Below are 26,372 nucleotides of genomic sequence, written 5' to 3' on the forward strand. Positions count from 1 at the left end.
TCTCAAGTCTCAAACACAGCTGGTCTTAATCGTTTTAGATAAGGGGTATTTCATAGCAGTAGTAGTCCTAGCAATATGAGCAGCAAAGTTCACTTTACTGACTGCCTGCTATGAGTTAGGTTCTTCACAAAGTGCTTGAAGGTCTAGTTAGATCTTTTGCATTTATAGGAAGGTATTCTCCATTCTGTTTTATAGATGAAAGTGTGGAGATAATAATGAGTGTATAAGGCACTATCAATAACACTCTCAATAGAGAATTCAGCCATTGTCTCAAGAGACTGTGGCAAGAAAACTATTCATTACGTGTCATTCTGCATTGGTCAGTAGTGTTGACATACTAATGTTACTTCTGTGAACCATGCCCTGGTTTAGTCTGATCACATCTCTCTCTAGTCAGTGGCATCCTGAAAGTATGCCATTTCTGCACGTGAGCAGGGGGGTCAGATCTACCATAAGTGATGGCTCCTGTGTGAGTCAAAATCTTCATGACTCTGACCAAAGCTTAGTGACTTTAGTTAAATTTAGAAAATGCTTTTCCAAGCTTAGGCAGGCCCTGAATTTGTGATCTTCCTTCCTCAGGTTTCAAGTAGCTGGGTTTAGAGGCATGAGGGATCTTGACCAAATAGGATATATTTTTAAGGAAGATTAAATCATATCATTCTAGCGCTACTGTATTTTCTCCAAAATGAGGATTGCTGCAGGATTAATCCCATCTGTTACATGTGCTTCTTTACCAGTAAGTAGTAAAACATAATACCTATATTTAAAAGATTATAATTCCTTTTCTTAACAAAGGGAAGCATATTTATTATATTCTTATTGCAGACCTATAAATCACTAAGTTATCTGAAAAATAAATTTAAATAAATCTTGAGTTCAGTATCAAAATTTGTTTCCAGATCTCAGTTCCAGGTTTTGCCTTCCACCTTAGCTCTTTTTAGGGTTAGAGGTCTCAAAGACTTACAAAAAGTTCCTCAAAGTATTAATGATGGTTCCCTACAAAAAGAAAGTTCTACCAATTTCTCTGTGGGAGCACATCTTCAGGGACAGGACATAAGCTGGGAAGGTGGTGTAGAGGGACGATGATGGGGACAAAGAAAGATCTGCTAAGAATATTAACTTAGAGGAAGAATGAATGCTTAAAAGGGTAAGAGGAAGGCGTCAGCCTTTCATGACCTTCCAGACACATCCTGTTCCAAGATGTCTGGTGGAACTCAGACTTTCCTCATACTCACAGTGGCCTGGGCCTGGTTTGCATGGGGTCTGTTAAGACATTTAGGGGCAGGCTGTCCAACAAAGTAACTGCTGCCATGTGGCAACCGAGCAATTGAAATGTTACTGGCTATAGATAGATGTGCTGTAAATGTCCAATATTTAGCAAAGAAAGTCCAGTACTTCCAAAGATGGAGACTGGAAAACGGTGTGGACAACTCATTAGACAAAGTCTATATGGATTACCTATCAAGGCAGTATTTTGGGATGCACTGAGTTAAATAACATAGGCTGCTAAAATTAATTTAACCACCTCTTATTTCTTTTTAAACAGTGGCTCCTCATTGTTTGAAATTACATTTGGGCTCACTCTACATTTCTGTGGGCAAGCAGTGGTTTAAAATTTTTGCTGTCCTCCTTCAGAGACCCCAGCATGAAATGCCTCTTAGAGACAGCATTTGGTCTTTATGCCACAGTGATAATGCATCTTAGAAAATGACTTTTTGTAGCTGGAAATTGGTACACTGGAATAATTAACAGCAATAATAATAGTTATAAAAAACCAAGAGGCACTGAGTAGCTGACCCACACCCAGGCTTGAAAGCACAAAGGCAGACTCTGCCTACTCCTCAGTATCAGGTGTTACATGATTCCCTTCCATAGTAGCAAGGCAAAGGGAAGAATTTCTGCTTCCAGGTTTTCCAGTTTCAAAATGAAGCACTGATTATATCCTGTGAACCTGAAAAAGAGATCTGTGTCTGCTTCTGTCTGCGTCAAGGGCACAGGCCATCCGTTTTACAGAGGGTCGCTGTGTTAATGAACCTAGTCTTCTTGGTAGGAGATGTGCCTCACCTACCCTGACCCCATCAGAACACTGGATGCAAATGAACTTTGAAGGACAGCTTAGAAAATGAGGTGGGAGGGGTCATGCATACAGACTGTCCACAGGACTCTGTGATCAGAAACGCTGCTCATAAATATTTTCTCACTGGGGCATTCAACTCGAGTTTTCACTAAGCCACTGTTGAGAATGAAATGACTAGTGTGCAGACAACCAAGGACAGTAGAGCAATGACTGGGTTTCTCACTGTAAAAATTCCAGAAAGTCTGAAAGCTGTTCTTTGGTGGTAAGTGCACACATGTATCTCTTATCTCTACCGTGTTTGGAATATTAAGATGTCGGTGAAGACAAGAGAAAAACAAAGAATGAATGAAGTGCTTTTTAAAAAGTTTCCTTGCAGCCCAATGCCATGTGGATCTATTTGGGTAGGAGGGACTGTCTTCCTGGATACTATGACCCATATATCACAGAACACTGCCAGAAAGGGACAGAAGCAAGCCTCATTCCTCAGCTCCTTCCATTATTAAAACCAGACAAATCCACATGAGCACAGAACCACCCAGACGATTCTTGAGCCAAAGAAGTGCCACCCTGCTTTATAGTTCCCACTTCTCAGTGATACTGCCCAGGGACCAAGATGAGGAATTCTCCTAGCAGCTGACCACACTCTGCTCTAAATATGTTTTTTTTTTTTTTATATTAGATTTGCCCATCAATTTGCTTCCCAGTAGGATGAATGTTTTTCTTTTTTGTTAAAGAGGAAATACCAGTTATTTATAGCAACTAGGGGAAATAATGAGTGGTTGCAAGAGCCACTGAATAGCATGTCACCAAGTAAACAGATCTATAAACAGTCATTTTCCACAACAGTCCTGCAACATGCTTAGGCAGACTAGGCCAGGTCATTTCAGAAAACTCTTCTAAATTGCTCTCCAGCCTTCCCTGCATGGATGCATTTCAATGCAGGGATCACTAAATGATGCACTGGGCACTGCGGAACAGTTTGGGTCTTTTCTAAGCCCTTCTAGCACTGGGTCACATCTTGGCTGTGAAGCTGTCCATTGGAGCTGCAGTGGGTGCTTACTTTGCACTGAGGAGAGAAATAACTGGGAAGGGCTGAAATGATTAGCTCTGAAGATCCTGCTGTATGAATAATAAAATATAAAAATATACAAAGTAAAAAAATCACTTGATATATAATACATTCTTAAGCTATATTAAAATAAAAGGCTTAATTTTTAAAGAGGTACTGGCAATAAAATGAAACCAAATACACAGTTTGATGATCACATCCTCCGATCATAACCCCCTTTACTGTTTAGATGTTCACATTCCTTTCCACGCCTTTTAAAACTTGTTTACAAACCTGTAGGTATTCACAGAAACAAGTTGGCCTGCACTGAGATGAACTTTTAAACATAACTTTTAATAACATTTTGATCATCTATATATAACTCATGTTTTGTAATTATATTATTCTCCATGTTAAGAAACAAAAGCTCTATGAAGATATGGTCTAAACTTCTCCACAAAAAAGATAAAACATTTTTGGATGCTATCTCTGCTGTGGTTATCCTAGTCATAAGGGAAATGCAGCCATGGACACCAGAGTTATTTAATATCAGACAGTAATTATTAACTGGCTCGTTGTCATATACCTCACTTAATTTTCCCATATGACCCATGGACCACATGAACTCTTCAAAGCTGACAATCTAAAATGTTTTTCAAATGTCAAAACCAGAGAGTATATGAATTCTTCATCATTTGGCGCATACCATGTCACCTACCAGGCATGATAATGTTAGAAAAACCCAGCTTCCGTGTTATGGATACTCCATGAGAAAACACTGAAGAGTATTCTCTTCTGATTTGTTCAATGTCTCCATGTAGCAGCTGGAGGGAAACTGCCAATCCTAAAACAAAGGAGAGACATGCAAGTCACAGAAAGAAGAAAAGAAACCATGTTATATAAGAAATCAAAGAGCGTCAACAAGCTTAGGCTTATAGTATCCGGTTGAAACTGAAAGAAAGTAGAAATGACCTTTGAGTAACACTTTTCAACATTAACACTAATTTTCCAGTTTCTAGGAATTGGAGAATCATTGGTGGAAAACTAACAGCAAGAATCAGGATTCTAGCTACGGCACTCTGTCCTCCAGCCCTGGCTGTCTGGAACAGACCACTCTTCAAACACTCTTGAAATAGACAATGGGCAATAAGATCAAAATAGAATTTTATCCTTTTTCAACTTTACAAGGCCTATAGATAATGAAATTAATGCAACAAAGGTGATTGTAGTAAAATCAAGGCTGTGTTCTTACTATGGTATAATACAGAAACTCAAAATGGCATTCTTTTCTGAGAATGTATTAGGATACAGGACACTTTGACAAACCAAAAGGAATCTAGTGAGTAGCAAAATTATGTTTTTCTTTTTTCACACCAATTACAGTGACATTATCACAGCCGGAAATGCAAAAGACAATGTTTATTTCATATATAATTTTCTCAATTCTCAGGCGAGAACTACAAAAAGGAAACTAATGTGAAAATGCTAGTATGTACACTTCAAAGACACAGCATCTCTTTCAATCCATTCTTCCTTTCTTCTTTCAACATTTTAAGACAAGAAAACACAAACGCATCTCCCTGTATCAGCAACAGAAAATGAAACCTCTCAATGGGACTTAATTTTAAAAATAGTGCCTCAATTTCTTTTTATAAAGCCTGGACTCAATCTAAAAGTGAGTTTGGATAGTGGGGTGAAGTCCTTGATGATCTTTAATTTATATCATTATTTGTCACTACCATTTCCTGAATAACCCACTGTCATTAAGTTACAGTACTATAATGTTTTCCAAAAACGCTATTTACAAATTACTTCAATCACCCTGTAATGGAAAAATTGCAAGCTATCCACACGGACTTTCTTTTTATTCTCCCTAAATAGTATGAGAAACACAGACCAATGAGAGGTGTTGTTGGCCTGCTTGCTCTAAGAGAGAGGTAGTAACAAAAGAACGGGAAAGGACGCCACCATGGGCTATCTAATAGAATGTCTATCTCAGAGAAGGGCTGTGAGAGTGAAGTCTGCCAGGCTTCAGAACTTTGAGCCTGTTCTCCGTTTCTAGGTAACTTGCCCTTACTGACCTTCATCCTGCCCTGATCCCTTTGAACTGGGTACCTGAAAACAGGAGAAAAGGGGGAGGATCTGCCATTCCATAGGCATTTGGAATGAATGAAGTCGGGAAGGGCCAGCCATCTGGACAAGTGGATGGCCTGCAACTCTTAGTGCGGCCTCAGGAAACTTTATGGGGTACTACTGATTCCTTTCAAAACTCAGAGGCTATAAAACAAAGACCAAGTGATGTGTTCTAATCCATCTGTTCGAGCAGCTATTCTTGCTGGCTCATGATCCTCCACAGCCCCCATCTCATCACAGCCTGTTTCCTTCTCACTACTGTCCTTTTGCCTTCAGCACCACACCATCACCATTAACATCACCAGGAGCTGGGATTTGCAGAAGACCCATGTGTGCTACACACAGTTGCACAAAACAGTTCCTCCTGTTGGGGAGGGCACTGTTCAAAAATCCCAGAATTCTTAGAGAATAGGGTACACTGACACAATTCTTAATATTTGATTGTATTTTTCAAATGAAATTGTTTTACTGAGACCTCTGTGTAAGGTTCTGATCAGTGATACCTACAACAGCATTGGGTAAATACAAAGCGGGGGGGGGGGGACCCAAAAACAACAACAACAACAAAACCAAAGAGATGGTGTGCTTCAGGATAGGAGCAGGACCAAATAAAACTGACTAGGATTTTTGTTTTGTTCAAGGGATACTGCATTTATTTAGCCTTCAGTCTTCTCCTTCTCTCCCCACCTTAAAAAAACAAACAAACAAACAAACAAACAAAAGTGAATTCTTTTTAGAGAATTAGAAAAAAAGTATTGATGGGAAATGTCATTTTGTATATATGTTTCTCATACTGGTTTATAAATAAAGAACTGTTGGCCAATAGGAAAGGAAGATAGGAGGGACTAGGAGACAAGGAGGAAAGAAGGAGTAAGGAGGAGTCAAGATGGAAGATGGAGAGAGCATATTGTTTATCAATGTTTGTTTTCATTTAAATGGAGTTGGTTATAAATGGTTAATGACCACAACCAATATCTTTTTAAAGGTAAAAAGAGGATTATGGTATAGATATGAATACTTGTTTTGGAATGGATTTTCAGTTATTGATACAAATTCAAGGTCAATTTTGTGATTTGTATATTTCTCCTCTTGTTTAGGTATTGTGTTTTTATAGCTCATTTAGAAATGTAATGTATAATGTAGAACAGATTATAGATAATTATCTATGATAGTCAAAGCTTAGAGTTAAGTTAGTTAGGTTTTCTAGATATATAGAGATGCATTTGAGATGGATAGGCATTCTTCAAACCTTTCAAAAACCTACAGAATATGGCATTTAAAATGGTTTAGGGTTTTTCTTGATAGTGAGACATAAATGCTCCTGGCAACACCACCTGCATCAGAAAGGAAGATGGACATCGAAGCAATATGTTATGGAGTTTACTTCCAATATGGCAAGACTAGCCATTTGGACAAGATACTGTTCTTGTCTGGACTGTTCGACTTTGTGCTGTATAAACTGGACATGCAGGACCCACAGAAAAGTGACTGCTGATTCAAGATGGACATGGCTACAGAGTTCCTGCTTCATGGAAGAGTCTACCAGACAGTCTGCAGGACACAGAGAAAAGTGACTGACAAACTGCCAATACAAGAAGACAGTTTAAAGTTTCCTGCTTTGCTGAAAAGTCTGCCAGACACACTATGGCCTATGGGCTGAAGATGGAAGATTACAGAAGAACTTCAGGTGACTGACAGGCAAGTTGTCTCTGTCATTTCTAGAGTTTATATATTATCCTTCTGTGGTCTTTGATGGAGTTAAAGACATATAGTTATGGTTATAGTTTTCCTTAGTTAGGATTAAAGATAAGTTACATAGACTTTAGACACACAAAGATAGGATAGATGATGGAATATTTTCTTAAATCTTGCTAAATGTTAATGAACTAAATATTGTTAACTGTGATCTTACTTGATAACTGTTGTGTGATATATTTTGCTATTAAGGTTAAAACCCTTCTTTTTATTTAGACAGAAAAGAGGAGATGATGGGAGATGCGATTCTGTAAATATGTTTCTCATACTGGTTAATGAAAAAAGCACAGTTGGTCAATAGGAAAGGAAGATAGGAGGGATTAGGAGACAAGGAGGAAAGAGGAAGTGGTAAGGAAGAGTCAAGATGAGACGCCTGCTACACTCCCCGGTAAGATGAGACCACGTGGAAATACACAGATAAACAGAAATGGGTTAATACTTAAAACAGAACTAGCTGATAAGAAACTAGTACCTGGCCAACAGCATTATATCAAATACAGAGTCTCTGTGTGTTATTTGGGGCTGGCACGGCGGCGGCGGTGACAAGACCAGCTGTGGGCAGAAAAAACCTACTCCTTAGTATCTAGTCATAGATAATGGCATCCTAGAGAAATTAAATAAGATTTAAAAGGAGAAAATATACTCTCAAGAAAGAAGTGGCTGGAAGAAGAGCAATAATGAACAGGGGAATGAGTCAAACTCTAGATAGCAAGTACCTTAGAAAGAAGAGAGGGTAAGAGATGGAAAGGGCATTAAGAAGGCAGCAGCCAGGTAGTAGATGTAGGATAGGAATGTCAAAGTGAAGGGGGTAGAGGTAGATTAAACACTGTGGGAAAAGAAAAATTCCTTAAATAGTTGGATGCATTCTAGAATTCTAAAAATATATAATGAAGCCATAGATATGGTTAATTTCATTATCCTAGTGATAATAATTGGTAATAGCAGGAGCAGTAATTGCCATTTGCAGTTGACCCAGGTTCTCCAGAATGGTCAACCAAATGGTACGATTGGCTACCATATGCACATTCCGCCCCAAACATCTAGGCTTTCCCCATAGCCACACCTCTTAACTAAAGAAATGATAGTATATAACTTGAGTAAAATGAAACAAAACAAGGAAACAGTATGAGCTGGCAGCAGCTGGCCCACAGGAGCAGATCCGCAGAAACATGACAGCATTTCTATTTATTTTGCCATTGTAGAAATTGTTGATCTTATTTTTATAGCAGTCCTTAGTTATCATGACCCCTTACAACCACAAGGCTAAATAAATGAGTTAACAAAACAGTAACAACACACTGGGTAAAAGATTACTCATCACTATAAAAAAGAATCCTCACAAATATTTATACACTGACATAAAAAAGTTAAGCTCAAGAGTTGAATGATGATTGCCTGAGGGTGAGTGGGACTGGGAGGGGAATAGGGCACATGAGAAGATTTGTTTAAGGGATATAAAATTCCAGTTAGATAGATCTTGAAAGTTCTCACCCCAAAACATACAAGCATGTGAGATGAAATATGCATTTTAATCACATTCACTATTTATTTCACAATATAAGTATGAATCAAAGTATCACATTGAACAATGTAATACTGTAAAATTTTGTCAATTATATTTAGTAAACACAAGGATAAAAAGAAATTTCCGTAAGCATCTAGATACTTGAAGACTAGCTTATCTTTTCATGTCTAGTCATTTATGACCCAGGACAGCTTCACAGAATAGAAATTGTTTTTCTATTCCTATCCTTGCTACCTACTTTACCATGTAGGTATCCTATTACCTATTAGAAGTGATTACTTCCTTGAGCTCCCCCTTGTTAGTTTGGAGGACTGAGCAGTCTATGGGGCCTCTGGTACAGGATCAGTATTTATTCCTAGTATACAAATGGACTTTGGGAGCCCATCACACATAGAGGGATAGCTTCTCAGCCTAGATACATGGGGGAGGGCCTAAGCCCTGCTCCAAATGATGTGACAGACTTTGAAGATCCATGAAAGGCCTTACCCTCCCTGGGGAGCAAAAAGGGGATGGGATGGGAGTTGGGGAGACAGGGGAGGAGGGGAGGGTGAGGGAACTGGGTTTGACTTACAAAACAAGCTTGTTTCAAATTTAAATTTAAAAAATATGATCATTAAGAAAACAAAAAGTGACTACTTCCAAAGCCTCATCTGCACATGGTTTTGAATTTCTATTTGAAATGAACAGTAGTGTAAGTGTAAGAAGAAGGCAGAAGACAGAATACAAGGATATACACCACAGAATTTCTGTTCCTAAGGAACTGGTAAGTTAAGATACATAGGAGTAAATAGAATATAAAGTAAAATGGACAAAGAACATCAAAGGACAACATGGAAGATTATTACTGTAAGGATTTCCAAGTTGAGAGAAAAAAATTTAAAGGGCTTTACCATAAACTATAAGACTAGCCAAAGTACTAGGCTACTATTTCAATTTTAGAAAATACATAAATGGTGTTTTACAACCTTTCTTTCCTGGCCCTTGATGTAAGTACTGGTTAATCTTCACTGTCAACTTGACCAAATTCAGAATCACCTAGGAGACACACATCTTTGAGGGTGCTTCCAGAGAGGTCTACCTACAGAAGGGAAGCATCATCCTAAATGTGGATTGCACTTCCTAAAAACCAGTGGGCTGGTGTCTAGGACTGAATAAAGAGAGCAAAGAGAGATAGCATGCTTAGCAACCACATTCCTCTCTGCTCCTGACTGAGGAATCACATGTACTAACTGGCCTCCTATTCTTGGTGTCAGCTATGATGAATCATATACCCTCTAAGATTATGAGCCAAAATAATTCCTTATTCTTTTAAGTTGCTCCTGTCGGGTGATTTTTCACAGCCACTGGAATAGTGACCAAAACTAAGTATCCAAAATGAGCTGGCTCTGGGAGGAATGGTCCCTTACTTGAAGAAATGCCGTTATTCAATTGAACTTCCATGTCAGCCTCAACATCTGAGCTCCAATTAGAAAGACCTGGTATGTAATTTTAAGCAAAAGCATAGTCATTAATTAATCTTGGCTCTGAAAACAAGCACAAAACAACCCCAGAACTGTCTCATACATTATCATGGCCAGCACGCAGCAGCATCATGGAGAAGAAAGGCTGAGGCTCTGTGTACTATTTGGTGGCCGTGATTTTATGGGGAGCAGAGCTAACTCATTTTAGAAGATGGCTTTTTTTTAATTCCTGAAATTCTGCATTTTTATATTAAAAGTGACAAGCACAGCATGATTATAAGTAGCATCCAGAATTAATTTCTGGTTACATCAGCCATTTTGTCACTAATGAACCAAATAACATATATCTATGAATATACAGCAATGCAAAATGGAAAATCATGACAAATATATTTGCTAAATGCACGTGTTATTAAGTGTGCCATTTAAGAAGTACACAATGTAGCTGCAGGATGCTGTGTCAGTGTTGAGTTCTCTGTGCTTTGGTTTCCATCTCCAATACACACAGACAACGACATCACTTTTACAAAGTTGTCTAGGTAAGGCCCGAAAGAAAGTGCTGCTGTAACTGTAGGAGAACTGTTTGATACTGATCTGTGGTCTCTCCCCTTACTCCTCCCCGCCATGAAACCAACAAGCTAGGTTGCACTCTGCATTGTATTTTTTCCCCCAACAGCCATTTATTAAGAAAACATTTTTTAAAATCCAGGCTTGGTGGTTCATACCTGCAAGCCTAGCACCCAGGGAGTGGAGGAAGGAGGATGAGCAGCTCAAAGTTGTTCTAAGCTACAAAGCAAGTTCAAAGCCAGCCCTGGCTACATGAGACCCTGTTTCAGGGGTGGGTTATATAACAAATAGCAATCAAATGAAGTAAAATAAAACTGTAGAAAGTAATAGAATACAAAAGGAAGCAGGAAAACATTTACTAGGCCAGTCTTCTTATCACTAGAAAGAGCCCAGGGTTTCCTGTACACATAGATCCATATTCTGTAGAAGGTTTAAGACAACCTGTCTATCAACATCACAGCTCTAACACAGAAGATGAGACAAGATGTAACTGGGACACACAATGAGCAATGTACACAGAGAGATGTGAAAATGCAAAAATCCCTACAGGGGGTTTTGGGTATCTCATCCAGATAGAAACAGAAGCTTTCAACAAGCCACACATTTTGAGAGGTTCAGCCTGCAATTTGCTAAGCAGGTCTCTGTCATCCCTACTACAGCATTGTGTTTTTTCAATTATAGGTTTTTCTTTGTTTCACCTTTTCCCATCTTCATTTCTAATTAACCAAATGGCACATAGCTGTGCAAAGCTGCAAAATCATGACTTTAGAACCAATGGCTTGCGTTTTCTCATTTTACCTATTTTTATTCTACTCTTCTGGGAATCATATATTCCATTTCTACTTTAAAAATTTTTAATGCAAATTTAATCAATTGTTTACATCTCTCCCTACAATGGAGAAGGAGGGGAGCAGATCTCCGTATTTCTGGAGAGGACATCTTTTAATTCTTTTTTTTTATTAAATAATTTTTTAATTCAAATTTGAAACAAGCTTGTTTTATGTATCAATCCCAGTTCCTGCCCCCTCCCATCAAGAGGATATCTTTTTAACTCACTGCAGCTGTGTTGGCTGTATTTCCTGCCGTTTTGCCATTCTCTCTGCACACTATTATGTCTCACATTTTTTTTTTTTTTTTTTTTTTTTTTTTTTTGCTGCTAGACTCCATTCTTATTTTTTTCCCTCATGGTCACACCTACTACTTCTTCCGGTGAAAATGGATGGTAGATTTTCTATGACTTTACTTGAAATTAGAATAATTTAATCCTCACTTTGAAGTTATAATGTGGCAAGTACAGAATGCAAAGTTGGCTTTTTTCCCTATGGTAATTTTTGAGACATGCCATGTTATTCATACCTTTACAATTATTAAAACTACTTTTAGGGGGCAGATAGGTAACCAAAAATTTCCTCCTGGCCTTTAGTTTTGGTTTTGGTGTTCTGTGGTTTCACAGCTTATCTAGATAAAACTTTAATTGTATTTACCCTCTTTATAATTTCTATTATTTTTTTATCTTAGCACTTACATTTTTGCAAATTCTTAACATTCAAATATTGTAGCTCTTTCTTTTACTTTTAGCACCTTCTGGAAGCCCCATTAGACACACACTCGTCTTTCCATTCATTTCTCTATATCTTCTAAGTGTTTATTCAGATTTTTTCCATCTCATTACCCTTTTGTGCAGAATTCTGACTGAATTAAACTTTAATTTTAGTATATTGATTCATTTTTTTCAACTGTGTTCATTCCCTAGCTAAGCAGCCTTATTATTATTTCAATGACATTAAAAAAGGATTTTCATTGTGTTTAGTTTTCTAGGACCATTAGAATCTCAGCACCAACATGATACAGACTTTATTTTCATTTTTAAATATGATATGCCAGAGTGCAGAGTAATGTCAGCAAAATAATACTCAGTCAACATCTTTTTGCATTAGTTTTAAAATCTTGTTATTTTATATTATGACTGTCCTGCATTACAGCTTAGCCTTTTCTTGGCTATTTCTTGTCTACAATTATAGGATGTTGTGATTTTCATTGGCTGCATCTGCTTCCTCGTATTGGCAATTGAATCCTGTCAATATTATCATGACTCATCTTGGGTGAATGTTGTTTCCCCCATAGGAGTCCCACCCATGTGAATGTGAAAATGACAATGCACAATTGTCACATATTTACTTTTCAAAGACTTCTCAGCTCAGAATACTTAGTACTTTTATTTTTACATACAAAGTTTAAGTTTTATAAGTACGAATTTTCCCAAACTATTACATTAATATAAATCCAGACTAAGGGCAAAGGTCAATGTACCAAGGAAGAATGATTCTGCACATTACCCCTTAAAGCCAGACAGCAGCTTTCTCTCCCCTCCCTGGGGAAATTAATTTAATTTTCTATATTAGTTCATATGTTTTTGAGAATTTTTTATTTAAATTTGAAACAAGCTTGTTTTACATGTCAATCCCAGTTCTCCCACCCTCCTACCCTCCTATCCTTCCCTGTTCCCCTCCACCAACCCCCATTCCTTCCCCTTTCTGCTCCCCAGGGAGGGTTAGGCCTTCCATGGGGAGACTTCAAAGTCTGTCATATCATTTGGAGCAGGGCCTAGGCCCTCCCCCATGTATCTAGGCTGAGGGAGTATTTCTCTGTGTGGAATGGGCTCTCAAAGTCAATTTATATACTAGGGATAAATACTGATCCAGTACCAGAGGCCCCATAGACTGCCCAGTCCTCTCAACTAACACCCATATTCAGGGGGTCTGATTTGGTACTATGCTGGTTTCCCAGCTATCAGTCTGGGGTACATGAGCAGACCCTTGTTCATGTCAGCAGTTTCTGTGGGTTTCTCCAACATGGTCTTCACCCCTTTGCTCATCACTCTTCCCTTTCTAGACAGCAGCTTTCTAAGGCCTATTATCAGAGGATTTCTGAGCACTACTTATTTGGTCCCAGGCATCATTCCTGGGTCAGTTCAATTTAGGAACTTCTGTGCCCCTTGTCAGGGCTCCCATCCTATCAGACTACTTACTTGAATATTATTGCTCTAGATTTGAGCTACACATTTACATATAGGGGCAAGATTCCTTTTTCTTCGAACTTTATTTCTCCACTTCTTACCATGTCTGTACCTTTGGCCCTAACTCCATACTGGATTGAAACCAAGACCTTATACATATCAAGTAAATTTGGTCACTGACCACACTGCAGTGCTTGAACACATGTTCCAGGCTTTGTAAAACCAATTTATTTAAAAATTCGTGGAATCTATTTTTTCCCAATAACACAGTAGTCCATGAAGAATGTGTAATAGAATGCCTCCACTGGGCTACTGAATTGAAATTATAAATCAACAAATCAAATAACCAATCAAAAATATTCTACCTATGTGGGTTTAAGAAACATCAACCTTATCCATGCTTTGTTCAAAAACCTACCCCTTCCTCCAAAATTTCACTAATATACCAAGTTAGAGTATAAATAACATCATCATATTTATGAAATTTTGACCTAAGACACGTAAGTCAATTAAAGACTAATATTGTACTTTTTGTGTTGTTGTAGTTGTTGTTTCCAAACCAAGTCTCATCACGTGATTCTGGACAGCCTGGAACTTTCTATGTAGACCAGACTGGCCTCAAATTCAGAGGTCCACCTGTCTCTGCTTCCTGAGTGCTAAGATTAAAGGCATGTGGCAGCATGCCTGGTTGTACTATTGGTTTTTATTTTCTATTCTGAGTTTCTAAAAAAGTTTGAAAGAAAGATTATAAGATATTAAAATATACACTCTATAAATAATGATGTTAAAAATATCTGAGCTAAAAATAGATGTGCTAATCATGCAATGAGAATTTCACACACAAGTTAAATGATATATTACAATCCAGAAATAGTGATAAATGAACCCCCAAACCGAATATTGGGAAAGAAAAGGAAGAATATAGTTGGTGCATCTAAAATAATGTACATTTATTTTTTTCTGAAGTATAAATTTCATGGATTTTAATGATTCAACTCTAATGGTTCCTGTTTTTCATAAAAGTCAGCATTTAAAAATATGAACATGCTAAAAAGGTTCCAAACTGTTTTATTTAACTTTTTTTCCCCAAAAATAAGTAAGTTCAACAGTGAGGCTGAAATTAGGCTCTTTATTTTGAACTCAGCTATAATACTAAGGAACTCATGCATATTTTTAAAATATTCCTATAGAACAAGGTCAGTGAGTAGCATAGGACCAGAGCAGCCAGGACACTCATTATGTATAATTTTAAGTAATATAGGTGACAAATAGTGAAGTATTAATATCACAAATTGTTTCAGAAGATAAGAAACAGTCTCATTGAGCTATCCTGAGCACAGAGACTGTGGAAATAAACACATAGGGCAGCCTTCAACCCATTCCCCAGCAATTTTCCCTTCTTTCTTCATTAATTAGCATAACAATCCCAAAACCTCAGGTTTGGCATATGTTAAGTACTTCTGATTTTCCTCTAGGCTATATTTATTTTTCTTCCAAATCGGATATCTAACCCCTTTTTAATTTTGGTAATTTGTGGAAAAAAAATTTAAAGAACTATTGCCTTTCTAAGGCATGCTGCTAAATCACGTCTAAAGCACACGAAAGGTGCTCACATTGTATGAAAGGTGCTCATACTGTGAGCAGAAAATGAGAAGGCTCTTAAGAGTCCTGTATGATAAGGATTCTGAAAATACCTCAGAGGCGTGGTCCTCAAAGCCAGGGAAATCATAAAACTCCCTTCGGGTTTGACAAACATTTCCAACTCTCCACTGTTTTCCTCTGATTTAGCATCAGCAAGCAACAAAACACGCTTTATGTGTCTTATAAATGACAGTATGAATCTTCTAATTTTTATTTTACTACCCACAAAATGAATACTCATCAAGCACTCACTAGTCATTAAACACAGGGCATTTAAAATTTCACAGTAAAATGACAGTAACAAATTAATGTATTCAGTAATTCAAACTACTAGAGATCCCAATCTAGGAAAAAACATGCTCATCTACCCAACTTCCTGCATACCATCTCTTGTGTGTTCCATTGGAATTTTCTTCATTTTAATTGTAACTGTTAGAAAATAAACCAGATACTGTGGTTATAAAAAAAACTTTGCTATAGAAGTTAGCTGTGAGATAACATTCAAGCTTTAAAAGAGAAATCATCGAGAGGTGAAAAAAATGGAGAAACAATTTTCCATGAAGACAAATACTGCCACTTGTAAAAGCCCCCAAGGAAAGTATCCTGCCAGGTCCTTTCTGCCACTACTAGACCCTTGCTCTACTAGAAATATTTTGAAGTGTCTAAGTTTTATAATATGGTGATTGTTTCCATGTTCTGGCTATTACAAATAATGGCGCTATAAGCATAGTTGAGCAAATGTCCTTGTGGTATGAGAATACATCCTTTGGGTATATGCCCAAGAGTGGTATTTCTGGATCTTGAGGTAGATTGATTCCCACTTTTCTGTAAAACCATCATATTGATTTCTAAAGTAGCTGTACAAGTTTGTACTCCTACCAGCAATGGAGGAATGTTCCCCTTATTCTACATCCTCTCCAGCTTAAGCTGTCATCAGTGGTTTTGATCTTAGCCATTCTGATTGGTGTAAGAATATATATATATATATATATATATATATATATATATATATATATATATCTTCTCTTGTGTTCCTTCTATCTTCTTTTATATCAGAGCTGCCACAGGAAAGGCACCATTCACATTTAAGGTAGATCTTCCTGAGTCAAATAATAGGATTAAAAAAATTCCTCATAGGAGTACATAAGTAGCCAGCCTTTCAGTTGATTCTAAACCCAGTCATGTTGAGCATCAAAGTTAATCATCATGTTTCCTGGGATCTGAGAAGGGGTTAGCCCTTCCTGCTAGGCTCTCCTAAAGTGCAGAGGGACTGAAAAAAGATGAGCACTGTCTTCTGACTATAACTGTTGGTCCACAAATCTTCTAGCATTAAATTTGTAAATCAGGAAAATGCTGTGTTTTCTGTGAGAAAGTAGTTAGCCAATGGCCAAAAAGTATAGAGAAAATAAGACAGCACCCACCCATAAATCAATGAATGTCAAATGAAGGAACAGTAGAGACATCCAACATTATTTACTTTCGCAGAGTCTTATCCAGAAAGTAAATTTACTGGCTAGAGACGAGAGCTGGAGAGAAATCCATGCTCATCAGAGGATGATACCATCAGAAGACTTTAACAGTTTCTCTTGGCTCTTGTTTTCTATTTTAACATTCCACTCTTTATTCTGATTCCCACAGCAACTTTTCATGGCACACACAGTTTAGGGATTTTATGTATTTGTTCATTCTTATAGTACAAAATATTTCAATATATACATGGTGATGGTGCTCAGAATATTCTACCCCCAAAGAAGGAGCCGAACTATTTTGGAAGACATAACATGCTAGAAGGTCATTCTGACCTTCCTTCCCTGCTTTTCTTCCATGAAAGGGGTCAAAACTATGTCTCTTCATGACCCAGGAGAACATACATATGTGTGTTTATACATAGGAAAAGGAAGTTCTTCTGAGCAACACTTAAATAAAAAGGCTTCACTAAGACCCCCCTAGTTCCTTGCCATGAGATCAGGAACTCTACACATGTTTTTCTATGGCTTTCCACTCTCCAACTGCTGTAAAAACGCTGGGGCTTGTCCACTTCCTCAGCATTTTTAATGCAGCTTTCCACACGAGAACACATAAAACAAAAATATCTTAGAGTGTACTTTAATATTATATTTAAAAATTTAAAAATATATAAGTGATCTTTTGCCTGCATGTATGTATGTATATCACATGCATGCCTGGTGACTGCCGAGGCCAGAAGAGGGCACTAGATCCCTGGGAATTAGAGTTACAGGGGTTGTGGGCTGCCATGTGTGCCTCAGGAAGTGAACCTGCGACAGCAGTGAGTACTCTTAAGCATTGAACCACCTCTCCGGTCTCTTTAGTATAATATTTTGAACTATATGAAGGAAAACTGAAAGTGCAAAGGAAATAGAAAGGATATGAAAGCTACACATGATATAGCCTGGTTTTTCTTGTATTGCAGAGAACATTGATAACACTGTCAAACATTTAATAAGGTCTTCATACCAGAAATGCTGAGTTCCTGATTTTGGTATTTTATACTCAATATGGTAGTTAGGGATAGAGAAGCACTGAGTCAGTCAGCAGTTTGTTCTTAGGTAGTTAAAAAGAAATACACATATGCATGTAGGATACAGTGTGTGAATATAGGTGCATAGATGCACATATGTACAAACATGCTCAGAAGTCAGGAACAAAGAGGTCAATGTTAATAATTCCAGCCACTCAGTCATATTATGTGACTGTGTGCACATGTTCATAAACTTGAATTTGGGGAATACAGATAAAGTGAACATAGCAAAATGTAGGAAAAAAAATTCCTTTGGGAAATGAGTTAGTATTTGTATGACTCATTGCTTTTTAATTAAATAGAATTAACTGACCATGAAATAAACTTCAAAAGAGTAAAAGAGACAACATGGTTTTATGATTAGAAAATTACAAAAATAAACAAAAACAGTGATAGGTTATCTTTCTAGCCAATAGGTGGTGCCATGAAGAACTACTTTATAAACTCAACTTTCTTTTTTGTTATTTGGGGGTTTTGTTTTGTTTTTTGTTTTGGTATTTGTTTTGTTTTTTGTATTTTTCTTTTTTTTTAATTTATTTTTTCTTATTTTACATATCGATCCCAGTTCCCTCTCCCTCCCTCTCTACCGGCCTCCCATTCCTCCCCCACCCTCCCCTCCCATCCCACTCTCTCACTCCACAGGGAGGGTGATGCCTTCCAGGAGGGGTCATCAAAATCTGTCAAGTCATTTGGAATAGGGACTAGGCTCTCTCTCCTGTCTCTAGATTAAGGGAGTATCCCTCCATGGGGAATATGCTCCCAAAGTCCTTTCATGCACTAGGGATACATCCTGGTTCTACTGTCAGAGATCCCTTAGACTGCCCATGTTCAGGGGTCTAAGTCAGTCCAATACTAGATTCCCAGCTATCAGTCTGGGGGCCCATTAGCTCTTCCTTGTTCAGGTCAGCTGTATCTGTGGGTTTCTGTAGCCTGATCTTGTCCTCCCTCTCTGCATCTGGATTTCAGTTCAGCTCAGTGTTCAGCTGTGGGTGTCTGCCTCTGCTTCCATCAGCTACTAGATGAGGGCTCTATAATGGTGGATAAGTTAGTCATCAATCTCATTATCAGGGAAGAGCATTTAATATAGCCTTTCCACTGTTGCGTGAATTGTTAGTTGGGGTCAGTCTTGTAGGTCTCTGGATATTTCTCTAGAAAACTGACTCTAAACTCAACTTTCAACAGCCAGGGCACTGATAAAATTCTTGGGTACTGTGTAAACCAAGTGACTATCTGTGTGCACAGATAGGACTCAACACACAAAAGCAATGCAATACTACACAAGTCTCTTTGCAACTGTAACTAAATAATACTATTATGGCTGGCATAGAGCCAAACTGCTCTCCTTCTGTAACAATTCCTTTGAAATCTCATGAAAGTTAAAATGAACCTTTGGAGGAGTATAACGTCACACACTCATCTTACAAAGGCAAACATGAAGATTCTAGAAATTTACCTGATTATCAAATAGGATTTCTTTTGTTTATAAGCCATATGTGTAAACTATAATACATATAAATACACAGGTGATAGGAAAACATTTTGCATTTTCAGTGAGTTTTACATTTGTGTGTGTGTGTGTGTGTGTGTGTGTGTACAGAGATGTGCATATATGTGGCAGTCACAAGACAACTCACAGGAGTTGTTTTTTCCTTCCACTGTGTGACCTTTGAAGATCCAACTCAGATCATTGGGATTAGCAGTAAGTCCTTTACCCACTGAGCTGTCTCACCAGCCCTGCCAGTGACTTTTCTATAGACTTAAGTCTTACCACTGAATTTGCCTAAGTAAATAACACTGGCTCAGCGTAATTATACATTCCTAGACTTCAACGGCCATCTATCAGAAGTGACGTTTATAATTATCATTTATTTGTTGAATAAAGTTAAATGTGGCTTATTTTTAATAAATGTTTTTAGAATTTCAAAATGTTTTCAATGGTCCTTCTATTAATGCATTTTAAAAGTCCCATGTAGCACAACTATTAAAATTTCAAATTACTTAATTACAGAGTTGTATTAATTTAGTGATTTTTTTTAACCTTTAAAAGTTAAAGCGATCATTTGCTATTTTCTCCAATTTCTAAATGCAACAGACATAGTTGTGAGTCTTCTTTTCAGTGAGTTCTTAGGTTGGAGGGAAAATGCCAGTTTCCTAGATGGATCCCTTTACCTATTATACAGACAGGTTCACAGATCCATGATCGAGGAGGGCACCAGCAGAACATAAAGTCCTAGAATTAGCTGGTAGAATGCTTTCGAAAGCATTTAAAGTTATTCTTTTCTTTTTCCTTTTTTTTTTCTTTTTACAGTATCAATGACCAAGGAATAGAAGGGGATGATGATAACAGGAAAAGCAGCAGCCCTTTCATAAAATGAACTCAATTTCTGTTGACAACATTTGGTTGCAATGGTCTTATTTAGTCAAGTCTGTGGTCCATGGAGAAAACAGTTAAGGCAGCACACCCACCCATTGTGACAGCTCAACACTACACACCCTAACTCTCTACTTGAATTTCTGGTACTCTTGCTTTCTTTACTCTTTTTAAGTAAGTTACTAGAGTGCCTTCCATTCCATAATGAAGTAGAATGAACCATGAGTGCCTTCCTGGGCTTGTAATGGCATCTGCTTGGGGACACAGCACAGGCCAAGGTGACAAAAATAATGACTCACCAAGACTGAAGGGAAGTACTTTACTGGAAAGGGTGAAGGTCTTGTTTTAAAAGGTTTGTTCTGGGTTTTTACTCTGTGAAAGGACTGCACACTTGAGGAGGCCTGGAGCTGAGTGGGTTTGGTGTGAAAGAGCTAGAAGGGGTCAGGACGTGATCAGTGTAGTCCAAGTCATACAGATGTGACACACAGATGAGACATGCATGGGATGCAGACTTGAAAGAGAAGCATGGGAGAGTGAATGTCCTAAGAACAGGAGAGTTAGCAGGGCTTTACAGCAGAAACCATGTACAACCAGCATGTGTCCAGACACCAAGGAACTCATGTATCCTAGTGGGCAACAAAATGGGATGGCTCTCACTACAGGGACAAGGCCTTTATACAAGGTAATGCATTACAATGGAGCCTTTCATTTTCCGCAAAGTGAGTAGCAACTATGTTTTGTTTGTTTGTTTTTACAGTACCGTGGTTATCAGTTGAAAAGGGAAGGCATGGGACTAAGGTGGAGTGTGCCTCTTTTTTCTGGTAGAGTCTCACTTAGGGATCCAGGAGGACAAAGCAATGCAGTCAGTAATGTTGATAAAGGATATGAAACACATGGAGTGTTACCTGGCCCCTCCTTGTGGAATTAACAGATGTAGTTACAAGGACAACAACAATTAAATTTAAAGTAATCAGAAAGAGATGTTAGCCAACAAATCTACAGAGAAAAAATGGAAGAAATGAAGTGTAGGAGAGATTGGATTGTTTCTCAAAGACCCAACCTATCGGTAAAAAACAGCATTAGTACAAAGAACAAACAAACAAAATACCCGACCATTTCAGGAGTTAAATAAGGATCTGTGTTAAAAAAACAACAAACAAACAAACAAAAAACAGGAACTTAAAAGTAAAGTGTAGAGTATAGTATGAATTGGCTTCAAAGGGGCCAACCAATAATTAACCTATATAACCTACATATAGCCATTACCTATAAGATATGATATATTCTATGACACACTGCTAATCAGATAAGACTATGCAGCATATAATTCATGGTGGCATACGATTATTGCAGTCCCTAAATAAACAGGCCTATATTTTCTCTATATGACATTGCAGCCAGTATCACCCCCCTCCCTGCAGCCCAATTCAATATATGAAACTGTATGTTCATTACCCAGTACATTACATTGACACGTACCCAGTAGGTCATTGACAGTGATGTATGTTTTTATTGAACCTTACTGTCAGGTCTCTACTTACCAATCAAAAACCCAACCAGGTTTACTGCTTAGTTTTAATTTTACATTAAAAACTTGAAGGACTCAAGATATGGCAGCACAGAGAAAATTCAGATCCTCTACTATTTCAATGAGAGTGGAAAGCATTTTTTATATAAAGAATTAAATTTGCAAGTCTATCATCATCAAGGGAAATGTAGAACAATGCACTGAGTGCTTTTAGATAGCAAACAGCAAAAGCTAACAAACAAAACCCCCAAGGAGTTGACCATTTCTATAACACAGATGAATAGCGTCTGATATGAAAAGTGTAGGGAAAGTCAGCCAGCCACATTCACTCACCTGCATTGGAGCCAGTCAGATTATAGCGTGCATTAAGCTTTTTGATGATGTTCTCATGGATTTGGTACCACTCACTCTCTGTGTTACACCTATGAAAACACAACCATTTGGTTAGTCGCTAACACATAAGAGACAACACACCTTCTCTTGGCTATAACCGCTAGAATGTGCTTTTCTCCTTGGAGTCCCCAATGCCTGAGCATGAGACATACTTAGCATGCTTGTCCCAGCACAGGCAGAAATATTCAACTTGGAAGTAGCTAACAATCCTCCTCAACCCATTGAGTGAAAGATGGTGAAGACTAAGAATTTGATAACTAAGATTCAAACTTAAACTATTAAATGAGCTATGTTTGGGGGCAATTTGGTCACGTTCTCTGCAGCCTGCTTTCCTCATCCATTAAACTTGTGTAATTAACATATTAGAATATTAAAAAAACATGGGCTTAAGTATTGCCTGACAGACAGTAAACGCTCAATAAATAAAGGTTCTCATTAGAAAATTCCTGCCTTCTGTAACATAACCAGGTCTGGGTAAAGTCAAAATGCTACCAATTAAGTGAAATGAAATCATTGTTAACAAAACTTACACTGGTGAAAGTCTGCCAGGATTTATCAGAGGGCAATGTAAAACACTCCCAGACTTTCCATGTCTCCGAGATATCATCTATCCTTTTACCTTCAGATCTGTCCCTACTGCTTTGCTTTTGGTTCATTCTCCTTTTTAAAACATTTTTTTTTAACTTTTAATTTTTTTTAAAGCAGTGTCAGGGATTGAACCCAGGGCCTCATACAAGTGTTCTTCCACCATGCTATATAGTTCCAGCCCTTGTTTTTAGTTCTTGTTACTCACTAGCTCATACTACCTTAGCAGGGTATAAGTCACCATTTGGGCTGCCAGGGGTCGTAAGGACTGAATATTGGAGGGTTGTTATCTGAATACCATTGAATGTTTTGAACATAGTAAAGCCTTAAAACTACCAATTTCATAGATGGATGAAAAGATAGGTGGGTGGGTGGGTGGGTGGATGGATGGAGGTTGGGTGTCTCACTGACTAGTAACTACTAATGGCTAACAAACATTTGAGTACTTTGGTCATCTGTATTGCAACAATTGCTCTAATGAGCAGTTATATGCTATTGTATTCATGAGCTATAAATGTTCTCTCTTTAGGACCTTAATTATCAAGACTATATACTACCAGCACAATGCCAAGTCCCCAATTAGTGAGCATGTCTAAGGTATGTAATTCATCATTGTTAGCTTACACATGTACATACCATCATGGTTCTGCCAGGATAAATATGATGGGGTTATTTTCAGGACAGCTAACAGTAGAATATGAAACTGAGCCTTGGCTCTCAGAAGACTATAAAATATAGATGGAAAATCATTCTACCCATCTATCTGTGAGAGATAAAATTCTATTTAGTACTTTTCATCTCAAATTTTCTTATTTCTGCCCAGTAGGAAGAAAGAAAAATGGTTTGCTTTCTGATAGTCTCTAGAATTCCTGTTTTGACCTTAAACACCTCTGAGTAAAATCAGAAGTCCTAAAGCATGTCACTGAAATACCTTCCAGCTTCAGACAAGGTACCTGTTACTTTTTTTGTTTTGTTTTTGAATTACAGATGGAGGCAAGGGTTCGGTCACTTGAACAAACAGAATTTCTTCCAAATGGATGCCAATGAGCATTTCACTTAAGTGTTACTAAGACCAGTTCCTACTGTCAGCAATGGCTTTCACTGGTTAGTATTGGAAATGTCTCATAATTGGCTGATTTGACAGTACAGAGAATAACGAATAACATAATTTGATTCTTAAGAAAAAGACAATAAAGAACTACAAGGAGCATGACAGTTCATTATTATAATGATCTTTTTCACCTGGTTACATAATCAGGGGTGACTCCTGTCACTGTCAGCCCCTCAGTCTTCCACACCTGTCACTATACCTAGAAAGACAATGCTAAGAAACAAGGAGACAGTATTTTCAAAGAGTTTCGGCTTTCTTCAGTAATGGCATGCTCTGTCATGCTCACATTACCAGACGGTGGTATGAAATAACATCCAAGAAAATAGAAGTAGATTAACTTGGAACACACCTATGTTGAACCCATCCTTACTACCTGGGTGACAAGGTACTTAACTCTCAGTCTCCTTCTGTGTGACCCAACAGCATCTGCTTCGTGGCTTTTCCATGAGGATGAAGTGACATAGCACATGTGAAGTACTGAATAGAGTCCTCTGCACAGAGTATATGTGGTGGTTTGAATAGGAATGACCCCATGTGTTTGGATGTTTGGTCCATAGTGAGTGGCACAGTTAGTAGGTATGGCCTTGCTGGCGGAGGTGTGTCACTGTGGGGATAGGCTTTGAGGTCTCATATGCTCAAGCTCTGTCCAGTGTGACACATAGTCTCACCTCCTTCTCCAGCACCATGTCTGTCTGCATGCTGCCACATTTTCCATTGTGATGACAATGAACTAACACTTTGAACTGTAAGCCAGCCTCAATGACATGTTTTCCATTAAAACAGTTGCCATGTTCATGGCGTCCTTTCACAGCAATGAAATCCTAACTCGGAGAGTACACAACCCAAGGAAAGTGGATTGTTACTAATCACAATTAAGTTATAAATTATAATTATGAGTAGCATTTAGGGCAAAATGCCACAATGAATTTAATCACAACTATTAATAATGAGGGCTTCCATGAGAAAAAAAAATTCTATTACTCACTGGTTTCAAGTTTAAAATGAAGGTCATAGGTTTAACCCACTTAGAAAGAGAAAAATATCTCTGATTCAAAACCAGAGGCTACAGATAATACAATCTGTTTGTGAACTAATTATTGAATGTGCCGCAGTGGCCCCCACTGGAGTGGAAAAGTAGATAAATCCTTGAAGCCCTGCAGCTGTGGTCACAAAGCAATTTTGTGATCAAACATTGACAAAGGGCCAATCCTACTCTCACCCCCCCCAAAAAAAAACTCACCCTACAGAAACAAAACAAAAATCTACTGTTTTATGCTATAAGTAGCAACACAAGTTTGCTCCTGGAACTGGGTCACAATGTAGTTCTTGAACACAAAAAAGGATGCTGTACTGTGTCTACTTGGATCATGACACTGTCCATGACATCTTATCTACCAAGCCTGTGAGGAGGCGTCAGGGTGGGCTGATATGAACACATGTTTACATCATCAACTTAGACAACATTTAACTTAAAATCTGGACTAAACCACATGATCCTTAGGAGTATTAGGATAAACCACATGATATTCTTAGGAGTATTAGGGGTTTAAACTAACTGAGATCCCCTCCCATACAACACCGAAAACTTAACCCCCAGGATCTTGAAATGTGATCTTATTTGGATAGATGATCTTCAGAGAGGTAATCGAGTTATAGTGAGGTCATTGGGGTAAGCTTCAATTAAATATTATTGTATTCTTACAAAGAGAGAGGGAGACACAAAGATTGTTGTGCTCCCAGGGACAGTGTCACATAAAGATGCAGGAAGAAGTCAGAGTGATGTAGCAACAGGTATGGATACCAGGAGAGAGCCATGGAACAGATGTCTGTATAGTCCTTGCCTGTGAAGGAAGCAAACTCACCCTGCCCTAAGACTTCTGTCTGTTATTTCTGTCTCCAGAGCTATCTGGAAGGTGATAAACTCTGCTGCATAAGCCAAGTTCCTCAGGGTCTGTTACTGAAGCAGCTCCAGGCAGCTAACACACAAAGCAGGAGGGCAACCATCCATGCCCCCTTTCTCTATTCTAACTTACTTATATTTAAAAACAATAGATTTTCACTTTCTAAGAACAAATACATTGTGTAAAGGTAAGGGATGCTGCTATGTTGTTTTTTAACTAAAGGTAGATGGTCTACCTAAACCAACAAACTGCATTTATTAATAATCCCACTTCATAGTGGGCTCATTTGTAGCAGGTCCTCATGAGGATTTTGACAAATGACTCAAATCCACTATTTCTCCTATTGTTCAATTATCCATTGAAAGTACAACCATCAAGACAGCCCCAGGGACCATGTCAACCCTACCACACGCATGTTTCTTACATGTACACTTTCAGGACAAGGTCATCCTTCGTCTCTCCTGTTAGAAGATCTGCGATGCTAAGAACTGCACAGCCAAAAGGTCGCCGATACTGAACACTGCAGGCATTCTTTTTCTCTCCTGCTCCCATTCGACCTGTCCAGTTATAAGCAATTAAGACCCATGAAGACATGTGAGTAAATACATCATTGATACGGACATGGGTATAAGACAGGCCATATGCAAAGGAACAAGGTAGGTGCTGGCAAGGAAATGCCTTTAGGGCAATAGAAGGCTTCACTTCACATAAGGACTATTGCC

General features: G+C 38.1%; 1 protein-coding gene across 4 annotated transcripts in view; it reads right to left on the minus strand.

Annotated features, from left to right (window-relative positions):
* The window catches only part of Dock4 (dedicator of cytokinesis 4), a 396,469-nt gene that overhangs the window by 150,463 nt on the left and 219,634 nt on the right, over positions 1-26,372 (minus strand). For all 4 annotated transcript variants that reach the window (XM_051175069.1, XM_051175070.1, XM_051175068.1 and 1 more), the window contains exons 11-13: positions 26,075-26,207; positions 21,994-22,082; positions 3,844-3,969 (exon numbers count right to left, since the gene is read on the minus strand). In XM_051175069.1, the coding sequence (XP_051031026.1) occupies positions 3,844-3,969; positions 21,994-22,082; positions 26,075-26,207 (348 nt within the window). The remainder of the gene's footprint in view (positions 1-3,843; positions 3,970-21,993; positions 22,083-26,074; positions 26,208-26,372) is intronic.

This window comes from Phodopus roborovskii, unplaced genomic scaffold (genome assembly GCF_943737965.1).
Source record: "Phodopus roborovskii unplaced genomic scaffold, PHOROB, whole genome shotgun sequence".
NCBI classification, from domain to species: Eukaryota; Metazoa; Chordata; class Mammalia; order Rodentia; family Cricetidae; genus Phodopus; species Phodopus roborovskii.